Here is a 24,306-nt window from a genome sequence, read left to right on the forward strand (position 1 = left end):
CCACTTATTTTATCGGAGGAGGTGAATCCATGCGTGCTAAGTGGATGGAAGACTAGATAATTGTTCTAGAGAGTGAAGATTCACCTCCTTTCGGTGAAATAAGTTGTCGAGAATTTTCATTTATGCCATGCGTTGCACCTAACACCATAGTTGGTGGTGTTTTGACTACTACGTAAAGTTCAGAGTGCTCGGTGCACCTAAGTCATACTTTAGAGTGTTGCGATCAATTTTGCCTTTAACTAATACGTAAAGTTGAGGGTGGTGCACCTAATTCATACTTTTGAGTTTTACGGCCAATTTTGCCTAAGAAGTATACAAACCTTGTCAAATCTCAAACAAAGAGGCATAAACCCTTGCCTCCTCAACTATCGCCCCCGCAGTAAACTTAAAACCCTTTTCAATGGCCGCATAATTGCAAATACAACAATTTCATTTCAAAAAAAAAAAAAAAACCCTGAAATAAAAAAAGAGACAGAATTAGTAGAGGTTTTCTGAAGAAGTTGGACCGATAAAAATGGCGGCAACCTCCATAGCAGCACAACTTCAAGCTCTCAAATCTTATGTAAAAGCAGATACTGAGGTCCCCAAAAGACCTATTACTCGACCCTCTGTTTTATTCAACCCTAAAGAGGCTGCTGACCTTGATATTGATACCATCCTTAGCCTTGCTCTTTCTGGTAATTTTTTATGTTCTTCATATTGTTTTTCACCTTCTATTGATTTTTGAGTTATAAAAGGCATTTTTTTGTTCTGGGTTTTCTTCAAATTTGTGTTTTCTGCCTTTAAAAGTTGGGAATTTGAATTGGGTACTCATTGTTTATTGTTGTGTGTATTGGGTGTTCGTAGGAGCAGAAATTGTTACGTGTAATGGTTGAATCTTATAGAATCTTCGGAGTGGGACTTGTATAGGATTATATTTGAAGCAGGAATTGAGGAATTTAGCATTTTATTTATGAAAATGGAGCTGATAATAATGAGCTAAATTCAGTTTATTATGGTGTACTGCTTGTGTTTGAATATTGAAATTTTAAAAGATTGAAAATGACTTATAATTGTGTGATTATTCTCTTATGGATTAGTGCATTGTATGAATTTTCGTTTTGGGGGACGACGTATGATTGGGTGATTACTGGTTAAACAGCATTAGAGAATAGATAATGGCTGGTGAACCAATGAGATAATTTTTTTCCCCACATTGCATTGTTATAATGGTTTTTCATGGCAAGAAAAGTGAATCAGGAAGGAGCAATGTGGTGTCATTTTTTTCTTGTAAAGTGGGGTGTGATTTTATGCTCCTTTGATGGGTTCCAAATGTTTCATCTCAGCTTTATAATGAACAGGAACACTTAAATAGATGTGCAAAGATTGAACACTTTTGTCACTGATTGAAGAGGGGGGGGGGGGGGGGGAACTTTAGTTCTTATAATATTGTGATTGAGTTATTCTAGCAAAGATGGAACTTTGAATCTGATTTATGACAACACATTGATGAGCGGTTTGATCTCAGACAATTTTTATTTGTGGATACTAACTATACTATTCTTCTTCTTTCTTTTTTAGGTTTGGAAGTTCTTGAAAAAATTGATGATCGGTTCACAAATCACAAGCATGATCTGTTTAGTCATAAAAGCAGAGATCTAGATAGGGAGTTGATGGGCATTGAAGAAAATAAACGCATTAACTCTTCAATCAGTGCTTATTTGCACTTGCTTTCTGGACATTTTCAATCACCTTCTGCGTTTAAGACACTTGAGTACCTGATTCGACGATATAAGATTCATGTGTATAATGTTGAGGAGTTAATCTTATTTGCACTACCTTATCACGATACTCATGCATTTGTTCGAATCGTGCAATTAATTGACTTGGGAAATAGTCGATGGAAATTCCTTGACGGTGTCAAAGGATCTGGGGCGCCTCCTCCCAGAGAGGTATTTGTCCAGCAATGCATACGTGACATGGGTGTTCTCGAGGTTATATGCACCTATGCAACTCCTGTAAAGAAGCATAAGCCTGCCACACCCATGATTAGTTTTTGCACAGCAGTTGTAGTTGAGGTTTTGGGGTCACTGGCAACTGTTGATAGTGATACTGTGAAGAGAATTCTTCCCTTTCTGAATTCTGGTCTGCAATCGGGTGGTAAAGGGTCTTCTGATTATAAAGCTGGCACTTTGATGATTGTTGGACTATTAGCAAACAGAGTATCCTTGTCTTCCAAACTGGTCAGCAGCTTGGTTCGTTCAGTGGCTGAGTTGGCTCAAGCAGATGCACAAGCGTCAGCAGAATTACAGTGGGTTCAGTTATCAATTATGGCTTTAATCAACATTGTGCAGTTGCAGTCTGTTGAAACACTCCCTAAGAAGGTGGTAGACATCCTGAAAGAGATTGAAGCTCTCCCTGGAATTCTTTCACAAATGACCACAAGGTTCAATATTGACAGATTTCTTACTGTGCTCTTGGAGTCCCTTATTGACTACAGTATTTCTGACAGTCGGTGCAAGCTTGCTGTAGTATCTATTATTGATACTGTTATTATCAAGGGTCTTGTTCGAGTTATAGTTTTCAGGCTTCTTTCTGCGTGTGTGCGATTGTCACAGAACACTGATAATTTAGATATCTCAGATTCAGGGAGCTTTGCAAAGCAAATTTTGCTTCTTCTCAATAAAAAGTATCCCAATGAATTGCGTTCTTCTGTTCATGAGTTCTTGAATGACAAAAAGGTGCAGCTGAAGGGTGAAAATTCAGTGGTTGAGGGTTTGTGCAAGATGCTGGATGGAAACATAACATCATCGGTAGCCTTTACGGACTCAAAGGTCTGGTTTGGACTTGAAAATCCAAAGGCGGAAATCAGACGGGCTACACTCACTAATCTTGACCTGTCTACCTTTTTGAATGGTGGTGTTACGTCAGAGAGGCTTGTAACTGTTCAGGAGGCAGTTGTTCATTGTCTCTCTGATGAAGATCTGAGCGTTGTTCAGGCAGCTCTTTCTCTTGATAAATTGTCTGAGCTTATAGACTCTGCTCGTCTCCTGGAGATGTTTCAGCATTTGCTTCAGAAATGCACTCAGATTATATGGTCAGGTGCGTCTGAGAATCTTTCTCTTGCTGGTGAGGTTGCTATTTTATGCCTGAAGCATGCGGTTTCTTTCTTGCAAGACCGAACTGATTTTGTGGAGCAAGTTGCTACAATGATATTTCCCTTCATTTTTGTTTTTCCAAGGACAAAGAAGTTGAACTTGAAGGCCCAGAAATTGGCCAAGGAAATAAAGTGGCCTTTCTACAGGGACCTAATCTTGGCATCTGATGTTAAAAAGGACCTTAAAAAGAAATCTGGGAAGGAGTGGGTTTCTGGTGTTAATATGCCAACTGTTTGCAGCTTGGTGAATGTTTTTTCTGAGGGTAGCAAAGAATTAATGCCGTGGCTTATCAAGTGTTGTACTGAATCTGAATTATCTAAAACATTATTCTTCTTGATATTGCTACAGTCATTCATCATGCAGAAGAATGCCTTTCATCAATTTTCCACTTTGTATGAAACTTGCTATGCTTTTATTAAGGCAGAGTGGAAAGCAATTGAGCAAGTTGAACATGTTTTGCGTGGTCAGGAGTTCAGTTCCAGGATTCTTGATTCAGAAGACAATAAGTTCCTAAATGAGCTTGATGGAAATAATCTTAAGAATTTGAATGCAAGGATCCTGGTATTTGTGTTTTGGAGGGCAATTAAGGCATATATCTCAGTGGTGCCAACAGGTGTTGACATGGATGAGGATGGAAAATGGATGCGCACTTTGCAGGATTTTTACGCCTTCTTTGCTGAATCTAATCTGAAGCATGTTTTCAAGGAGCACAAAAATTATCTTGTTCAAAACTGCAAGGTCTCTCCCATCCATTTTCTCTCAGCCTTTGTTAGTGATCCAGGAGTTTCCACCAGATTACAAATTGAGAGTCTGCATTCATTTGCTATGTTATGTTCTCAGGCAGATGAGGGTTCTGCTTTGCAGCATTTGGGTGGATTTCCTCTAACTCTTGTTCCATTGTCCAGTGATGACCAGGATATCAGGGCAGCTGCTATAAACTATGTTGAAGAGCTTAACACCCTATGTTCCCGTGTAAAATATGTGGGCAAGAAAAATGGAAATAATGACATTTGGAGTTCTTCTATTGATGAGCTTTTGAGCTTGCTGGTACAACATAAGAAGTTGATCATTTCGGATAGGGATTTCCTTCCTTCATTGATGGCATCAATACTATCATCATCTTTCCAGAGCCTTCTTGTGCCACTGGATGTTGGTCAGAAATTAGATAAGTCTACCATTGATAGGATTCTCACTTTCATACTAGGATCTGCTATGAAATTTCCTGGTTATGCAAAGCTAAAAGTACTCTCACTTCTGAAAGAGTTGGGTGTCTCCATCATGCGGGTAAAGGATGTTGAATCTCTGTTGTGTGATCTTTTGCAGCGGCGTTACAGTTACCATTTTAAGCTTGATAAGTCGCACCGAGAGTTGTCTGGCATTGATGTGGATATCCTCTGCCTTTTAATTGAGATCTGTTCCATGCCCATATCATCAGATATACATATTGTTGAAGACCATCTATTGCCTGCATTATGCATTGAAGGTTTGTTGCCAGATGATGCCGCTATAGTAAGGCCATGTGTTGCATTTTTGCAGAAGCTGAACGGAAATCTATACAGGAGTTTAAGTTCTGAGACACAGCAAAAACTTTTCCAGCAGTTGGTGCTTCTTTACCATGATGCTAACAATGATGTACAAAATGCTACTAGGGAGGCATTGTTGCGTTTAGATGTTTCTGCTTCAACTGTTGCCTCCATTTTGAATATTATCCTCGTATATGAAGGTGATTTAGTGGCTTCCCCACACCGGAAAAAGAAATCTAAGAAGCATAACGCTGGTTTATTTTCAGGAGGCCGAAGTGCACTTAGCTCTATTAGCTCTCTTCTCGATGTTTTGTTATTAAAGAAAGACATGGGAAACAGGGCCGTTCTTATAGAGCCTCTTTTTCAGCTTCTTAGGAAAGCCTTCACAGATAAGTGGGTCCGTGCAGTTACCCAAGAGGAGTGGGTTCCAGCTTTATCAGGCATCTCTCAAACCACGTCTAATGCATTGTCTTACATACAGCAGACAGTGTTGCTTATCTTGGAGGATATCATTTCTTCACTTTCAGATGATCTCTCACTGAACAATGGAGTATTTGATAAATTTGATGCCGCACTACTTGTTGAATGTGCACAGTCTGCGTCAGATGTTGTTACCAGCAATCATGTATATTCACTATTTGCTACAATTGCTAAGGTCGAACCTGGCAAGATATTGCACTATATTCCTGCAATTCTTGCTGTTATCAGTAAATCAACTGTGTACCACGATGATAGTCATTCAAAACGTGTATTTGAAGGGTTAGTTTCAACTGTTGTTCCTTGCTGGTTATCTAAGATGGATGGTGCAGATAATTTGCTCCAGATCTTCATAAATGAAATGCCTGGTGTTGCTCAGCATCGAAGGCTGTCAATCACACTCCATCTCTTGAAGACTCTTGGAGAGAGCAGTAGTATGGGGTCGTTGTTAGTCCTCCTTTTCCGTTCATTGGTTTCAAAAGAGAGATTTTCATCTCTTCACAATGAGATAGACACTTCTGGCTTCATAAACTCTGTAGTTCAAACAGAATGGGAGTATAATTTTGCTGAGCAAATATGTGAACAATATACATGTTTGATATGGCTCCCTTCCCTTGTTTCGTTGCTTAAGCAATTGCAGGGAGGTGTTTCTGACAATAATCAGTGTGTGACATTGTTATTTGCCTTGAAGTTTGTTTTGGGGAAGCTGCAAAATCCTGAAGTTGTCATGAAGCTTCAGTCGATGGAAGATATGGAAACAATCCAGAAAACACTTACTGAACTCATGGTACAGGTTGTTTTTTGTTGGCAATTCATTGACTTGAGCAAGAAAAAGACATCACTTCCAATCTTTTTGAAGAAGGAGCTTAAGGAGATTATCCATGCTGTTTTAATGAAGATAACAAATGGAATGCTCCCTTCAGCCTTTTTCCAAGGTGTTATTAGGTTGCTTGTTCAGACTGATAAAGGTCCAAGGAAGAAGGCCCTTCAAGTTCTGTGTAAATCTGTGAGAGACCTTGACGCTTTTAAATCTAAACATGAAAGGGAGCGAAATGTGCATTTGAGAGGCTCTTGGAATCATCTTGATGGAATTGATTTAGACTCCTTTGCTGCACTTTGTCTGGAAATCTTGCAGTTAGTTGATGGTTCTGATAATGATCTCAATGTATCTGTCAGACTGGCCGCAATTTCGGCATTGGAGATTTTAGCCAACAAGTTTCCTTCCAATCATGCAGTTTTCAGCAAATGCCTTGCGATTGTTGTGCAAAATGTGTTATCTGATGATCTTGCTGTTTCTTCTGGCTGTCTCCGTACAGCTGGTGCATTGATAAATGTTCTGGGACCAAGGGCACTGCCTGAGCTTCCTGAAATCATGAAAAATGTTTTGCAGAGGACTCGGGCTGTGTCTCCGTCATCAGGAGCACGCAAAGAATCTGCTGAGGACAATGATATTCAGACATCTTCAAAGGATACCCTTATGCTAGCTGTACTAGTCACTTTGGAGGCACTAGTAGAAAATCTGGGTGCCTTTTTGAATCCCTACCTTGGTGATATTGTAGAAATTGTGTTGCTGCATCAAGACTTTGTATCAGAATCCAATCAGAAAATAAAATCCCAGGCTGATAATGTACGAAGGTTAGTCAGTGAGAAAGTTCCTGTCAGGCTAGCATTACCTGCATTGCAGAATGTGTACACAAAAGCTGTGAAGGCAGGGGATTTGAGCTTGTCTACAGTATTTGAGTTACTCAAGAATTTTGTTAGCAAAATGGACAAATCATCAGTGAGCGGCTACCATACAAACATATTTGACCTCTGTATGATGGCTCTGGATCTTCGCAGTCAGCACCTTGCTTCAATTAAGAATATTAATTTCGTGGAGAAACATGTCATCAGTGCAATGATTGCTTTGACGATGAAGATGACAGAGACAATGTTCAAGCCTCTCTTCTTACGAAGTATTGAATGGGTAGAGTCAAGTTTGGCAGAAACTAATCATATGGGGCCCAGAAACATTGGAAGAGCAGTTTCTTTCTATAATTTGGTCAACAAGCTTGCTGAAAATCATCGGTAAGTGCATTAAACTTTAGTTGTTACTCTCTTAGTGTTTATAAATGTTGATGTCATTTGTTGCTTATTTTCTTTTAAACAAATTATTACCTCCGTTTCTTATTAGTTGACACGTATTCCTTTTTAGGAAGTATTTTTTAGTTGACACGTTTCCTTTTGGGGTAAATTTTTTATCTTGCATTTACAAGCTACCCCACTTGCTTTTTCATTCTCTCTCACACTCTCTCATCTCCTTAATATATGTGCCTAAATCAAACGTGTCAACTGAATAGAAACGGAGGAAGTATTTTATACTGAATAGCAAGAATGAAAAGAAAAACTATAATCCACTGAAAATATGTATACTTCTCAAGGAACCTTTTAGACAGACATTTAAGCTGCAAGAGGCAGCAATTGGCAGTATCCTTTCTTTAATTTCCAAGCTCTATTAATAGTCTTGGTAATCTTTTTAAGTTCATATATAATTAATTGGAGTTGAGTGACACTGATTTAGCATATATGATCACTGACTGTATCTGTGGGAGTGCTGATTTGTTTATTTTTGCTGATAGCATATATGATAGGATTCGCTGATCTATTTGTTTGTTTTGCTTGTTTAAATATGGTCTTCTCTTTCTGTAAGTCTCTTGATACATTAATTTAATGCAGGTCACTGTTTGTCCCATATTTCAAGTATTTGCTTGAGGGATTTATCAGTTTTTTATCTGATAATGATGATAAGGCTAGTCAATCTAGAAAGAAAAAGAAGGCCAAGATTCAGAATTCTGAAAGCAAAAAGAATGAGGCAGTTGATTCTTTGTCACTTGAAAAATGGCATCTCAGGGCTTTGGTGTTGTCGTCCCTGCATAAATGTTTTCTTTATGATACTGGAAGTGTTAAATTTCTGGACTCCACAAAATTCCAACTTCTCTTGAAGCCCATTGTCTCACAGCTTATTGTTGAACCACCAGCTTGTATTGAAGATCATCCAGATATACCATCTCTGGAGGAAGCAGATGAAATCTTGGTTTCTTGCGTTGGTCAAATGGCTGTAAACGCAGGTTCCGACCTTCTTTGGAAGCCCCTGAACTATGAGGTAATAGTTGGTTTCTATTGGATTTTACTAGCTAATAGCCCTCCCATGCATTTCTCTGTCCTTAAGATGATATTTTGATAGTTCTGTATTGGAGAAGCTACATTTTATTTTTAAGAGTAAATTAGACTAAATTCGAAATGTCCAATAAGAATAAACGTAGTATTAGGGAGTACAACTTAAATAAAAATAAGCCAGGGAATTTTTAAAGGAAAGATAAATGAAGTCTTTGGGGTCAAGGGAATATTCATCCTTGGGGGCATTGAGTAAGAAGTTCAGATGTCATCCAGTGAATATCATTTTGGCTGATCTTTGATTGTGAGTTGCTGAAGAATTTACTTAAGGAGTAATGCTTATTTCGGGATATACAGTAAGCTTTAGGTATATCCTTGGTCGACTTTCTCGGAATTCATCAGTGATGTGTTACTCATATTAGGCTACTGGTTTCTGACCATTTCCAGATGTCAGATTCGGTTAGTTCATAATTAGGTTTTTCGTTAAAATTAAATGTCACATGTGCAATCCATGTCGAAGTAATAGATATTAGACTTGCTGGTTCCTGTTTCATAAAAAAATGTTGACCTGTATTGCTGTATCACCGTGTGAGTACCCCGTTATTCGATGAATTCCTCTTTGCCCCAAAAATATAGGCTACATTTGATTTGTGATCACCGTAAGGAACTTAGCTTAATACATATATACTCTTGGCTTTTAAAATTTGTATATTTTCACCATATCAAGGCAATCATTTTTGGTACTCTTTTATTAGGGTACCATTGTTGATAATGTTCAAATTATAATCAACTAGATTTATGAAGTGGACGAACTTAAATTACAGTTTATTTAATCTAGGAACATACGTAGTATTTAAATTTTTTGCTGATTATCCTAATTCTGTTATTCATATCCAGGTATTGATGCAAACCCGGAGTGAAATGGTGCGATCCCGTCTTTTAGGCCTGAGAATTATCAAATACCTGGTCGAGAATTTGAAAGAGGAGTACCTGGTGTTACTGGCTGAAACAATTCCTTTCCTTGCTGAGTTGCTGGAGGATGTGGAGTTACCAGTTAAGACACTTGCACAAGAAATTCTCAAGGAGCTGGAGTCTCTGAGTGGCGAGAACCTTCAGGAATACTTTTGATCATGTGATTTACCAGGTATTCTTATTTTTTTCATTTCGTAAATTTGAATTTGTTCAAAAAATAATTTAGCGAACAGAGTTTCGGCTTATTTTGTGGTTGCCTTTTAGCAATACTCAGTATAGATGCTTCTGTGATTTCCTTTCTATTTCAATACTTGGCGTAGAATTTCCGATTGTACCCTGGTTATTGCGATATTCTTCTTCTATTGTTTTGTGTATTCTCTTTTCTATTGATTTGTAATGCTTGGATGCAATAAAGGACCCTGAATTTCTATTGAACAACTAAAGTTTCAATTCGATAGATGTATCCTAAGTTGACCTGGTATTGATAGGATTCCTTTTGATCCACCTCTTGGAGTTTGAAGGCGTCAGTGTGAACTTAGAATTGACATTTTAAGTACTGCTGTGTTGGTAAATGTGGTCCTGAAAAAAACCCATAACTTGGTGCATAATTTGCTGTTGTTATGTTTGTAAGTCTGGTGGTTGTCCAGAATCATGTATTCATGCTAAGATACCGAGCTTTGGCTGATCGATTGCATCAAATTACTAACAATCCAATCTATTACCTGTATGCATTATTGCTGTTGTAGTAGTAGGTGTTGTTGCTCTTTGTCACCCTTAACAATTTTCTAACAGATTTTCTCCTATGGCACTTGCAATTTTTGTAAACATGTGGGTGAATGCATTTTGCACATCTATTGCTCTCTTAAATAAAGGGAAGGGGTGTGAAGCTGTGAACTGCATAGTGGATGCCTGTTATGCTAAATTTAATTTTTGAATGAAAGTTTTATGCACTGATGATTCTCTTTTGAGAAATGCACATACAGTGTGTAGAGAAGAGGGGGTTAATGTATTCACTTTTGAGACAATGCCTCCCATTGGAGGCCTTCCATCCACCCTATTCAATTACTCCGTATAATAAGCTGATTCATGCCACCATAATACTCTGTATAATGATTTTTTTTCCACGAGGCAAGCCAATGAATCTCAGAAAATTGAGTATTGAAGTTTGCTTCTGTTGTGCAGGCTCCTGGCGAATTGTTTCCAATCAATCCTGAGAAAACGAGAAGGGATGGCTGAAGAAAATACTCCTTATAAACTGTGGTGTTTTCTTATTAGTTCTTTCTAACCAGGAGCACTTTATGAGTTAAATCCCAATTTTGCCGTGAAATTTTGGTCCTTGTAGTTGCAGAACTATCATCTTTTTTGTCTTTCGAATGCCAAGGCTTGATTTTCTTATGTACTTGTATACAGACGTAAAACTCTAGCACTTGAAATCACATCAATTGTATTTGTAAACATGAGGAATTTTTGGCAAGAAAATCTCTGGCTTGAAATTAAAAGTTTATTGCAATTTATAAGCTTTGAAGACTACAATATTTCACCAACTGGTCTTACACTCTTACCTGGGTTGAAATTTTTATGTCATTGTTTTAATCCATGTATTTGCTTGCAGTATGGTAAGACTGTTAGCTCCACACCTACTATTCATAAGTTTCCAAAAATATTCACTAGGAAACAAGTACTTGTATATACTAGTATACTACTATATAGTTTGATTTCTTCAATATTCGAACTTTTCCCCCTTTGAAAGATTCCTAACTTACAAAGGAGAAAAAGGCCCTTAGTGAGGAGAGATGAAGGATGAGGAAGATGAAGTAAGATCAGCTTCCTCGTCCCCGATTCCTGTCAGCACTGGGCCTGACAATCTCAAGTATTCGTTCTCTTCCTTACCGTCTCCATCACCCCCATTATCACCGCCTGGTTCATCCAACTTGTTAGCCGAGAAACTTCATCTACTACAAGACACCAAGGTTTCTAAATCCAAAAAAGCATCTCCCATTTCAAGCTTCTCCTTGGATCACTCTCAGCCAGCAGATGATTCTTCTTCGCAGCCTTTGTCTTGCCTCTTGGAACTGTAAGCCCTTAAAATTCGGCCTTTCATTTACCTTTAAGATAAGTGAAAATGATAAAATGTGCAAGATAATATATGATCAAGCATAATTTATACTATATAGTATCATTCAATTTGATTAGTAGGACTAGTAGTTGAAGTGGTGAACTAGTATTGCTAGCATAAAGTCTACATCAAAAAACAGAAATAACTTCATCAAATTTTCAATAAGATCAACAAAATATGGGTAACTGTCCATACATTGACCGCATTTCTGTGCTTATTTCATGTCATGTAACTTTAGGCTCGAGTGGTTTGCGCTCAGATGCTGTAGCTGCTGCGATTGGAACCTCAACCCACCGTCGAAACTTCACCATAACTAGATGATTCACTGATTCAACTCATCTAGTGTTGTTCAGCTAGTTTTTTGTTACTAAAGATCACATTTTCATCTACTTTTCATTACGAGGGGAAAGGGAGCAAGAGGGTTTAAATATCTATGGTTAATGTTACAAGTCCACATGGTGTGACTGGTTGGTTAATGTTAACTGTTTCGATGTCTGTTGCAGAAGTTTATGTGTAAATATCTGTGGTTAGAAGGGCTGTAAGCCTGTAAGGATAAGCAATTTCCTTACTATTTTTGGGATATTATAATTGACTCCTTCCAAAAGAAGAAAGGAAAAAATAGGTGCAATTTTATGAGCGAGTAATTTATAATGGTCTTTGTAATATAATAAACGCAACTTTGAAATCTCCTAACTTAAAAAAATGTGTAGTTGAGAAAAGTTAAGTTTATAATACAGAAAGAACTACAATGTGTCTATTATACACCCGGGTGTACCTAAAGATAAGCGTGAATGCGCAGTTACATTTTAATTCAAATTTAGATGTCATGCTCCCTCACAAAGTCACAATGGAGTGATTCAAATCTATGCATTTTCAATTACAATATATTTTTAATGAGTATTTCCATATGATCACTTGGTAATTCTTTCTGGTATTGACTAAATTACTATATTACCCTTGATATCATATTTTTTTAGTAGGCATCTCTATCTTGTTTTGATTCATTCATTTCTTCACCCACTTTGTTAGTTCAACAATCAACTTTTCCATCTTAACTTCAATTGGCAAATGACAGACTAAGAAAGCAACATCAAAGAAAATTGGTACGTACTATACAACTGCCTCAAGCCAAGTATCATATCAACCCGGATTGCAGTATGCTCCGTCTAGTCTTTCAATAATAAGGTGGTCTTATTGGCTCATCTGAATAATGCAGACTCGATAAGCTAAAAACATCCCCCAAAAATCTCTTTACGAAACAAGGACTATAAGTCCAAAATTCCAAAACGAAAAGTATACTTTGTATAAGATTCTGTGGCAACCATCAATAACTTACAATTATTCAGCCATTACTAAGGAAATACTCGTCGCCATAGAAATGCAATGGTGGAACTCCAAAATGGCATTAACTTACTTTTATAAATAGAATTAACCATCACATTTACAATGGCTACAATATCCCTCAGATAAGCAATGGTACAAATTCAACCTGGTAGTTTGATCACTTTCTATGAACTATAATCCTGTATTCACATTTACAACGGCTATCACAACACATTAAATTACAATCCACATCATTAAATATCTTGAAAACAAAATTTTGACAGAATCACTGCTGATTCTGTTGTCTTTGCTGTTGAAAATTTTGGAGATTCTGAGATGCATTTTGGAGAGGTACCATATTAGACTGGAGATTTTGAGAATTCTGTGACATGCTTCCAAAAGCAGCTTGAGGGACTTGCTGCTGCTGGGGTAAACTCATCATACTGGCTTGATTTGCTCCAATATTGAACACTGTAAAAGAGAGACAGCACCAAGAAATTAAGTCCAAACTTGAATGTTTAGATAGAACACCACCCCAATCACCCCCCCCCCCCCTCTCTCTCTCCTTCCAGCAGTACGATCACCCAACACATAAGCAATAATAATCAATGACTTGACGCATACAAAGAGGCAATAAAAAAGATTACATACTCTGATCACTAAGCATCTGGGAAGGATGAGTCCTTTGAGCGTTTCCACCAGGTAATGCAAACTGAAGGTGTGCAACAGGTGATTGCCAATGCATATTAGTAGTATAACAAGGTCAAAGCAGTATATTCAACATATAAAATTAATACACATCTTTTGTTCCTGCACCTAAGAAAAATTAAAAGGAATAGCTATTACCAATTGAACTTTTACATACATACACCAATGAAACAGCAATTAGGGGCCAAATTGCAGCATATGTAGATAAAAATGCATAAGAAAGTGAAATCATTTAATCCTAAATCACAGCACACATTAACAAGCAACCAAAACAGAGATATTCACACAAGCCTTTTACCTAACACCCTTCACTCCATACACCCTCCCCCCCAAACCAAAATATACACACACAAAAAATATATATAAACTGTAGATATAGTGTTGTCTGAAAATGATATTTGATTGGCATAAATAGAATTAGTCAAAAATGATTTGAGTTTATATCCACGAGTTACAGGTGTAATAAAAGAAAATTGATGTAGCCTTCTTGCAAAACAAGGTAATATCACTTTATATCATAATAATAAGCTAACCTGCATTCTTGGGAGCATTGCTTGAGATGTCATTGTAGAAGGCATGGACATCTGAAATGAGGGTAAAGAAATTATGAATTAAATCATTCCTCTACATTAATAAATGAGACTTGAAGTGCTATCAACATATACTGCTATATTTTTGTCTTAAAAAATGTCATTGTAAAGCCTCCACAATCCAACAAAGTCACCTATGAAAAGTTATTAACTAACAGATGATAACATTTATCTTTTTTATGTCGTATGAGTAGATGATATGTTGATACCAACACAGTTATCCATTCGATCTAAAAACATTATAAGAAGTAACATAGTTGATCAAAATCTAAAAAACACACAACTAGCAAAATACTATATTCTGAAATTTAAATACCATAAAGAAGCTGATGCATATTACATTCTAATACAGTAAATATAGCAAAAAATAATAAGAAAAAACAATGAAGTGTCTTTATCAATCCGTGCAAAGAATATAAGGTGATGGTTCAGTAGGTCCACATTATGTCTATAAGCAGCTGGTGATGTATTCTAATAAGTTCATCAATTTTTCTGTGTTTTATTATGGTCAAGTAAAGAAAATTGCATCATACTGAGATTCTAATTAGATTATTGATCTGTATACTAATACGGAGTAGTAAATTCTTGCGATTGCGATAAGAAATCACAACTCACTTGCAGTACACCAAATTCTTCAACAATCATTTTGATTTCCAGTGCATCCAAGAATTTTAAAAATGATTACATATATTGCATGGATAGCCCATAATTCAGCCCCCAACCCCACCTCCACCCAATTGTGCTCGAGTGTTCATTATAATGCAAGGGCCAATACATATTATTGATCAATTATAAGATAACACATTCCACTATTCAATTGGCATCCATACAGCTATAATTCTCATGTCATCCTTCAGTCAAGTCCATTTCTTATATACATTCTAATAGGAATGGAAATCCACATGAGAAGGAGAAAAAGACCAATGGTTGTCAATTTGTCTAAAAGAGAAATTACACGCAGCAAGTATGTCTAATGCAAACATGTAAAGAAGGCAGCAGCAAGTTGCTTTACCAACATATAACAAAAAACAGGATGCAATCACAGATTAAGTAAAAGTTGAGGTGCATGTTCTACCACAGGAGCATTAGGTGAATTCTGAGCAGCGTTGAATAATGCTGTATTAGCAGCTCCAGAAAATTGGCCAATATGACGGTTGAGCTGGGTTCCTTGGTTCAGTTGGGTTTGTCCAATATGTCCAGTGGGCAGCTGCCTACCTTGATATTGCTGATTCGCTGATTGCTGAGAAAATTGCATCTGGTTCTGTCCTTGCAGCTGACATATAAATATATAAAAATAAGGAATCTTGATAGAATCAACTTTAAAAACACATGAAACTCCTACTTTCACTTCGCTATGATACAATTTTAAAAAATTGCCTAATTTCGATACAGGTAAGAATTATTTTCCTTAACCTACACTCATAACAGACATAAGTTGAAACAAAAAAGCTATATGGCAACAGGACTTCCCCGGTATAAAATTAGGACTACAAACTAATTTTCAACAGAAAAAATCCTCTTCTGCTCGCATAATAAGCAAATAATCTCCTATGATCTGGGCATAGTAATAGTCAAAGGAGGGCTGCTCCTAAGAGCTCTATATGGAACAACTACAACCCCCCCCCCCCCCCCAACAACCCCCCAAAAAAAAGAGAAAGAAAAAGAGGTATCTTTAGTTCTTTGATCTTGTGGACAAATGTAACTACATACAGTAGGGTAAACAAGATTTAGAAAGATAGCATATGACTGATCATGAATAAAAGAAGATTATGTATGCTTGAATGCTCTCTGTGCAGAACAGAGAGCCAGCATCTGGCAGGAAGAATCAAATTTTTGTAAATGGAAAAACATTGTAAAGCAAAGTGAAATTTGTGCATAAGAATACCGAAGAAAACTTCTGCTGAGTCTGCATATCATGTGGTTGTAATAATTGGTTCTGCGAGATCATTCTTTAGAATCGCAAACAGTCACCAAACTAGGACTACAAACTAATACTTCCTTCGTTTCTTTTTAGTTGACACGTTTCTTTAGTCACGTTTGCCAATGCACAAATTCAATCGTTAATATCTTTAATTACCAAATAACCAAAAAGTTGATATTTTGAAAATATACATTGTGGTGAATCTAACAAGACCCCACATGACTATATTTTTCATTACGTATAAATCACAACATACGGTCCAAGGAAAATGTGTGAATAGTGCTAAAGTCAAAACGTGTCAACTAAAAAAAAAAAACGGAGTTAGTATTTGGTGGAGGCTGTTGGTTTATTTGGTGACTGTGTGTGGGCTTGTGGCTGTTGCTTGGTGGCAATGGTGATAGGATAGAAGGCTGGTGGGGTTGGGAATTTGGGATCTAAGGTAATAATGATAGTTTATTACTCGTTGTGGTTATGGTCACGGTTGGTTAAGCTTCATGATAAATGAGACTTGAGAGGAATGGAGGAATTCAAGAACAAATCCCCAAAAGGGGTAGAAAACTCTTGCCATCCGAATAACATTAAAAGGAAAATAGGGTGCTAATTGCCTTCCCTTTCCTAAATTCCCCAAATCAAACACCCCCTCATCAAATCTTTGATTCTCGTGCAAAAGACAACACGGAGTAAATATACAGAAATTAATTTTTTATTTTTCATTTTCCTATAGGTAAAGTCAGAAGCAAACAAAAGCCAACGGAAAGTGGGAAAAAAAAAAAAAAAAAAAAAAAAAAAAAAAAAAAAGAAGTCATGAATAAAGTACTGGTAGGTAGACATGAGATGGAGAGGAAAAAATCAATATATTATCCCATTAACAATGATACAAGGAAAGCTTCTCCCTCCTCTTGAGCTTCAAATTAAACTCAGGAAAATGAAATTAAGCTTAGGAAGAAATCAGCTCCCTTCCAACACAGGAATTGCCAGGACTTTCATTAATAGGCAATATTTAGTAGGAACTGAGACAGACAGTTAACATCTATAGTACATGTCCAATAGCAGCAGATAAGCAAGTGAAACTGCCAGAGGCAACAAAGGTAATCTGAACATGATAATATATACTAGTGAATTGCAAATTTTGTAATATAAAAATCAACTTTAGAAAATTCAACATGAAACAATAACATAATTAAAATCAACAGCAAACCATAGAGAGGACACAAGTACTTAAACTTATTGAATCGACATATTTGGAGCACAAGCACAATAATTACCTGAGCCAAACCCTGCATAGCAGAGTTTCTATATTGCTGCTGCTGCTGAGCAAGAAGTTGCTGCTGCTGAGAAGGAAGCTGCATCATTTTTCTCTGTTGCAGCTGATGTTGTTGTTGAAGTGTTTGCTGCTGGGGAGAAGGTGCATTCATCATGTTTGTACCAGATCTTGGCGAGTTTGCATACTGCATTGGGGATGCTGTATTCTCAAAGGAAGATGGTACTGTGCCAGTAGAAGGTGAAGGAACTGATCTTCCAAGATGCTGTCCACCAGAAGCCTGCATCAAAAGGAGGTTTACATCTAATCAGGTCCGGAAGAAATGACAATATTTTACAATAAAAGTTTTAACAAGCCCTGGTTTTGTTCAAAGTACTGGCAGGAGCTGTAATTTACTGTAGAACTTTAAAAATTAAAGGGAAATGATATACAATGCCTTTAGGCTGCATAGAAAGAGACACAAGTTTAAAATATCAAGTTGAATTAAACTGTAATTACACCATTCGATGCGTGATTTTGTCTTGCATTCCTAAATTAAAACCAATTTAGAAAATGCATTTAATGCAGCTTTAGGCTGCATATATCAATTTCGTAACTCCTCCCCCCTCCCCCCTCAACCAAAAAAATAAAATAAAGAGAGAGGCAACAATAACAGCTGTATGAAATATTTTAATCACCAGACAGGTGCAAAGAGAATGCATATAGGCTCCCAATCAACTAAAAAGCAAACTGCTTATCTTGAATTATAAAAGCTCAACTTTGGTCACCAAGTGCCAAAAAAAAAAAACTTGAACTTGAGTTATAGTAACTAATTGACTTAACAAGGGAATAGGCAGATCGTTCATGTCCAAACAAAAAGGTTTTAGATCAGTCAGGCATTAACCATACTAGATGGTGGTGGCAGTTGTTTAATGTATTGTTTGAACATCATGCTCAAGTCCATTAACATGACCACTATGCGAGACAAGATATACACTATAGACCCAGAAACAAAGACCGCACATAAGGCAGGATGCAAGCCAAGCTGCTCATTAACTTTTCATGCTCTGGCTGCAAAAAGATTGACTTGGCATGACTAACGAACTGACACAAACTTCAACAGATATGTTAGGTTCTCTCACGCACGCACGCACGCACACACACACACACACACACACACACACACACACACACACACACACACACACACACACACACAAAAGATTGACTTGGCATGAGTAATGGACTGATGCAAACTTCAAGAGAGATGTTCGCTTCTAGAGCTTACAAGAAGGTTTATATATATATCTTCTTTTCTGTTACTTTGTTTGAAATTTTAAACAAAGCTAATCTTAGAAAAATAAATTAAATAAAAGGGGAAAAGGCAATAAAATGGAGGAAACTAAAAGCAATTGAATAAATACAGAATTTTTGAGGAAAATAGAATGTTAAAGACAATATCTACCTGCATTGGAGTTCCTTGATTACTGTGATTGCTGGATAACATAGGAGGAGTACTCTTTGAGTACATGCCTGATAGAATAATTCACACAATTTCCATTTTGAAAACATCAAGATACGACATAAAGATAGAATGCAGATAAAGATCATACATAAAGAGAATGCAATTCCTTGTTACCAGATCCATCACCATAAGTTGGTGCCCCATCACCAACAGTGAGCACGTCAACAAGATGTGAGGGAAGTGGAGAACTAGCATGCCTCTGGTCTGCAGGCAGCCTTAATCCTGTACAACATAGAAATCATGCACCTCAAAGATAGAATACAGATAGCAAAAGATCTATCAAAATACCGCACAATATATCAAAACAATGAGTTAGGCAGGAACAAGACAACATAGTGGTGAGTTAAGTAGAACTGGCAATCCCTGACCTGACCTAAACCCAACCTGACGTATTACTCATTTATTACATTTTGTACAAGTAAATTATATGCTAATTTTGATTATTTTAGCAGAACATGAAATTGACTTGAAACCAAACCTGAACGGACGAACTTGGCCCATTGACCCGAATTACCAACTCTAGAACTAATCAATTACAATCAATGTCTGTTAAAATCTCACTTGGTATGCATTATAATTTTAACCTGGCCTCCCCTAAGGCTTTAGCCCTTCAACAAAAATACAAACATAATTTACAGAACAGAGAGTAATGTCCTATAGCAGAATTCAAAGCAGGCTCACTGATAATCACCCAAGCAAAGAAAACAAACCAGGCAGCAACCCTACTGCAAATGCTGCAAGAAATGAATAAATAAAAAGGGGGGAAAAAAACAAAAAAAAAACCAAAGCTGGACAGGAGAACAGAGAAAGTGATACGCTACATGAACAAATGTCTGAGCGCCATTTCAATTACATTAAGATCTTAGAGTACGCACAGTCATTTGACTTGCAACTGTTTGAAGACTCACCTTCACCATGATTGACAGCAGCCCGGAGTAAATTTTCCTTTTCTTGAATTTTAGCAGAAAAGGCCTTGTCCAATGTTGGGACAGTGCTCATCCTCTGACGGGTATCCAAACCATAGGCTTTGCGGGTATCAGCTATAACTTTTTCAGCACTTTCACAAGCGGAAGCAATCATGTCAATTCTAGCCTGCCACAGTGGCCAGTCTATTTTAAAAAAACAATCTGATACTACGTAGAAGTTACTGGTTGAAATGCTAAATTAGCAAAATCAAGTTACCTTAAGCTTATCAATTTGTGTGGGTATAGGTAGATTTTGCATGCCAAGAAGCAACTGCTCCCTCTTAGAATTGTCATCCACTTCCATCTCGGGCAAGAGCTTGGACGACAACATAACAGGGAGTACTGCATGGAAAGTGATTTGTAATTACAAAGGGTTAATATAATGTACACCACAGTGCCAAATTATTCATTCTTCATATATCAATGGGCTCGTCTGTTATCTTCACACAAAATAAGGTGTTCTTATCCGATTTAAATCTTTGTACAATAATTATCTAACTAGGCTAAACTTTCATTGCATTTACTGTTAGATTTGTTCCAATGTGTATTTTCCAAATATTTAATTTTCTAATTTTTATTAATTCCCATTTCCCAATCAAATATTTTTAGTAATACGTAAAGAGAACTAGAAAAAAAAATCAGATTTATAGATCTGATGAATATCACTAGTTTGATTCTGAAAAGATTGAGTGACAAGTTTCTAATATAAGGTGAAGAGAACAGGTTCTCAATCTGTTCTTCAATCTCTCTCCTCAGTCCTCACTGCTTTACATCTTTTTCTACTTTCCCTCCACTTTTATAGCACATTATCCTTAAAATTGGAGGAGTAGGCAAACTTATTCAAGATTGGGCCACTAACCTATCAATGGCTTTCTTATTTTATAGAAAGAGTACATTACTTCTTTTTTTTTTTTTTTTTTTTTTTTTTAAGCTCACTAGAAGGAAAAATAAAGAAAAAAGAGAGAGAAAGAAAGTCAATAGATTCTAAGATTTCAACTTTTCAAGTCATCAAATTTTAAGATATCTTATGTCAAATAAAATATAAAAAATTGAAATCTAGACATTGGTTGCTGGCTTGCTGCTTAGTAAAAAAGACTTACATATTCACTTTCTAGATTTCATTATAGCATATATCAACCCCTAATTATGAAAAGGTGGTAAGCATTGAAAAGGAATGATTTATGCAAAACCATAACCTCAAATGACAGAAAGTCATGTACCTGTGGCATTCTCGGCATTAACATTCCTGGGATGGACCACAAAAGCTTTCGATACCTTCTTGATGTCTTCCACAATATTGAACAACTCCAGATTCACCATTGAAAATTGACCAACAACATCTTGCCTGGTGTGAGATATAACAGTTAATGGTTAAAAGACATTAAATAAATTTACTTAGACAAGAAAAAAGCATTATCAAACTCTAACGCCTATCGAATCATTGCATTACAATCTTACAGATTCATAATAAAGCAGAAGATAATCATCACATTGCGATCAGTAATGCACACCTCCACGCGTAAAAGGAAGCTTCTTTAGAGGCATTGGGGCAATTTTCACTCTAATGTTAATTGTTAACATACAATCAACAAAACAGAATACAGTATATAGCATGAAATCAAATACTCTTCTTTCTTCACATCAAATTTACTTGAAAATTAATTCAATAACATTACTCTCACAACTTCACAAGTTTCGGAACATATTTTTAGTTTGGAAACTTGAATCGTCAATGCCATCATTCCACACCAATCAGACTAGTTCATTTATATCAAATCAAAAAGACAATCCATTGCTCTTTCCTCCATTGAAAAACAAAGCTTACAACAAAACCCTTTTCAAAAAAAAACTTAATTCTTAATCACACAGTAATCTTCCCGAACTTCATAGCTTAAAATCAATTTCCTCACTACAAACACACTTACACACCTACTCCGAAAAATCAGAAATTCAGCATTACGCAGCAGATAAAATAAAGAACTAGAAAACCCTAAAACAATCAAAATTCCCAATCCACGCAGTAATAACCATGCTTTAGAAAAATTAGGGTTTTTTTATTTATTTTTTCCCAATTATGCAAAAATTAACATCAATTTAAGGGGAATCTGAACAACAATAACAACAAAAGTGAGACAAACAAGAGAGATAGAAAATTGGACCATTTGGGGAGGGCATTGGAGCGAGATAAGACGTCGAAATCTTCGAGAATGCGAGAGATGGCTTTGAAGAGACTAATGGCGCGAGTTTTGACAGATTCTAAGTTGAGCTGTTGTTGAACTGCTGAGTTTAGCTTCTCCACTACCTTCGCCGGTTGCGGTGGTTGTTGCGGTTGCTGTTGTTGTTGCTGCTGTTGTTGCGACGTTGTTTGGTTTTGATCTTGCAGTGTGCCCATCATTGCTTCCATGATCGCCACCAGAGAGAGAGAGAGAGAGAAGAGGGAGTGAGACTCGAGAGGAAGTAAAAACTAAAAACAGAGTTTTAATTCAGTATTGATTTATGTGGAACGTAAACGGCTGGTGTGGTTCGTTGTGACCACCTAGGAAAACAACTAGCTAGTCGCACTTATAATTTACTACTCGTGGAGGATAAATACTCCCTCTGTTTCCAAATGAGAATTTCTTATGGTCTATTTTCAATCTCAAATTAATACGAATAGTCTCTTTTGCTTTTTCAAATATCATTAATACTAGTTTAAGTCCCGTGCAATGCACGGTTTTTACTTAACCTAATTTTTAATTACAATATTAATTTAACAAAAACTTGAAATGGATACTTGAATTTCTTTAATAAAAAAAACAAATAATAATAATAATAATAATAATAATAATAATAATAATCAATAGTAATATATAAAGAGAAAGGGCTTTTTGGGTGATAAATTTCACTATTCCCAAATTGCCCTTCTCAAATTTCAATATTACCTCTTTTATTCAATATTAAAATAAAAAATTAAAAAATAACAATTATTTTTTATAAAAAAAACTAAAAATAACTACCTTATCATAACTGCTCTTACTCATCAGCTTTTTTTTAAAAAAAAAAAAAAAAAACTGCCCCCACTCCCTATAATAATTGAAATTGCTCTTAATTATTTTTTTTACTTTTACACAGGAATTGATTTCAAATGTTCAAATTTAAGCCAAATTTATAGAAGGCTTTAATTTTTTTAAAACAATAAAAAAAATATTCCATAAGTTTAGCAACATTTTATTTCATAATTTTTTTTTACTAATATATATATCAACAAATTAAATATTTATCGTTTTTATAGAATAAAGATGAGAATATAGCCTAATTAATTTTCTATATTTCACATACACACACGCAATGTGTGTGTTTCTTACCTTGTAATAATAAAGGGAAAAACAAAACTTGAGTTTAATATTATATTGATGTCAAAAGTTATTGATCATTAAACATTTGTTTTTTTAAAAAACACAATAGGATTTTACATAAGAATTAAATTTTATGTTATTAATTATAACCCGTGCAATGTACTTTTTTTAGAGGGGTACTTTTTTTAGAGGAACATGTGCAATGTACATACCTCAACGTCCTAATTTTGTTGGCATGTTTTGACCGGCACAATGTTTTATAGCTTACTTTGACCAATATAATGTTTTATACAAATTTAATTGACTTTTTTTTGTGATAATTAATAATCAAGGTTTTTTATTTTATATTTTTATTTATTGAATTTTAGTGTTATTATTATAAATAAATCAACAAATATATACTTCGTAATAAAAGTTAAAAAGTCAATCCTGGTTGGAGCAAAAAAAAAAAAAAACTTCCAAAAAAAAAAAATACGATGCAAAATGATACGGAGTAGTACATTATTATTGTAATATATTACTTCGAATACGTTTGTTTATTTTAGAAAAAAATACCTATTATAAAATAATGTAAGATAGGTTAAAATATTATTATCATTGAATGCATATAGAATATACTTTGTATATAATATAGTTGCCAAATTGAAGGTTAAATATTCTAATATATATAAATTAATATTCACGAAGATTTGTAAAAAAAAAAAAAGAAAGGAAAGTAAAAAATGGCGGGAAAATTTTTAATCAGAATATGACAAGTGTCATGTCAGATTCACCTTTAGTATTATGTTATTGATTTCATATTTACTAAAATACCCTCATTTTTTTTGTCATTTTCCTCTATCCTTTTCCATATTATCCCGTGATTTTCTCATATTCTTATGTCATTTTCTCCTAAATTTCTACACTCTTCCTCTCTTCTTTGCCATTTAATTTTTATGTCCCCTCTTTCTATTTCTTCATTTAGTTTAGGAAGGAGTATTTGCTAATCATTATCAGTTTCTTTGGTTTCTTCTGAAAAGCATAAAACAGCAAAGCAAAACACTTTCTATAGAATTTATATGCTAATCATTATTAGTTTCTTTTCCCCATAAAGATGTACTTCTTAGTTAAGTTTTTTAATTCCCGTGATTTTTGTCCATAAGGGACTATAATTTGGGGACGGAGGGAGATTTTATAGTCTTTTCTCGTTGTTTAACTCCCGTGTAATCTACCGTGAATCAAATTGAGCAACATATTACGTTGCTTCTCTAGGACATTCCACTCTGGCAAATCAAGATATTGATCCCTTATTCATGGATTTTTTGAAAATTGTTTTTTTTTT

At 35.7% G+C, this 24,306-nt stretch overlaps 2 protein-coding genes across 3 annotated transcripts; one reads left to right on the plus strand and one right to left on the minus strand.

The window, feature by feature from the left end:
• The first annotated feature begins 358 nt into the window (after positions 1 to 358).
• Positions 359 to 10,795, plus strand: LOC145624325 (uncharacterized protein At3g06530-like). The gene is made up of 5 exons (XM_081677330.1): positions 359 to 677; positions 1,561 to 7,204; positions 7,853 to 8,279; positions 9,188 to 9,434; positions 10,445 to 10,795. The coding sequence occupies exons 1-4, from the start codon at positions 515 to 517 to the stop codon at positions 9,416 to 9,418; spliced, it is 6,465 nt and encodes a 2,154-aa protein (XP_081533456.1). The 5' UTR covers positions 359 to 514; the 3' UTR covers positions 9,419 to 9,434; positions 10,445 to 10,795.
• A 1,970-nt stretch (positions 10,796 to 12,765) lies between these two features.
• Positions 12,766 to 22,135, minus strand: LOC145618024 (mediator of RNA polymerase II transcription subunit 8-like). Of its 2 annotated transcripts, XM_081672804.1 has the most exons (11): positions 21,810 to 22,134; positions 20,871 to 20,995; positions 19,868 to 19,992; positions 19,594 to 19,777; positions 18,800 to 18,907; positions 18,626 to 18,693; positions 17,186 to 17,461; positions 15,075 to 15,272; positions 13,943 to 13,993; positions 13,353 to 13,413; positions 12,766 to 13,172 (listed from the first exon to the last, which is right to left on the minus strand). In XM_081672804.1, the coding sequence occupies exons 1-11, from the start codon at positions 22,052 to 22,054 to the stop codon at positions 12,988 to 12,990; spliced, it is 1,626 nt and encodes a 541-aa protein (XP_081528930.1). In that variant the 5' UTR covers positions 22,055 to 22,134; the 3' UTR covers positions 12,766 to 12,987. The 2 variants fall into 2 exon arrangements, with proteins under 2 accessions (XP_081528930.1, XP_081528935.1); XM_081672809.1 differs by lacking the exon at positions 13,943 to 13,993 and having other exon boundaries at positions 21,810 to 22,135.
• Positions 22,136 to 24,306: the final 2,171 nt, after the last annotated feature.

This window comes from Chenopodium album, chromosome 3 (genome assembly GCF_948465745.1).
Source record: "Chenopodium album chromosome 3, dcCheAlbu1.1, whole genome shotgun sequence".
NCBI lineage: Eukaryota > Viridiplantae > Streptophyta > Magnoliopsida > Caryophyllales > Amaranthaceae > Chenopodium > Chenopodium album.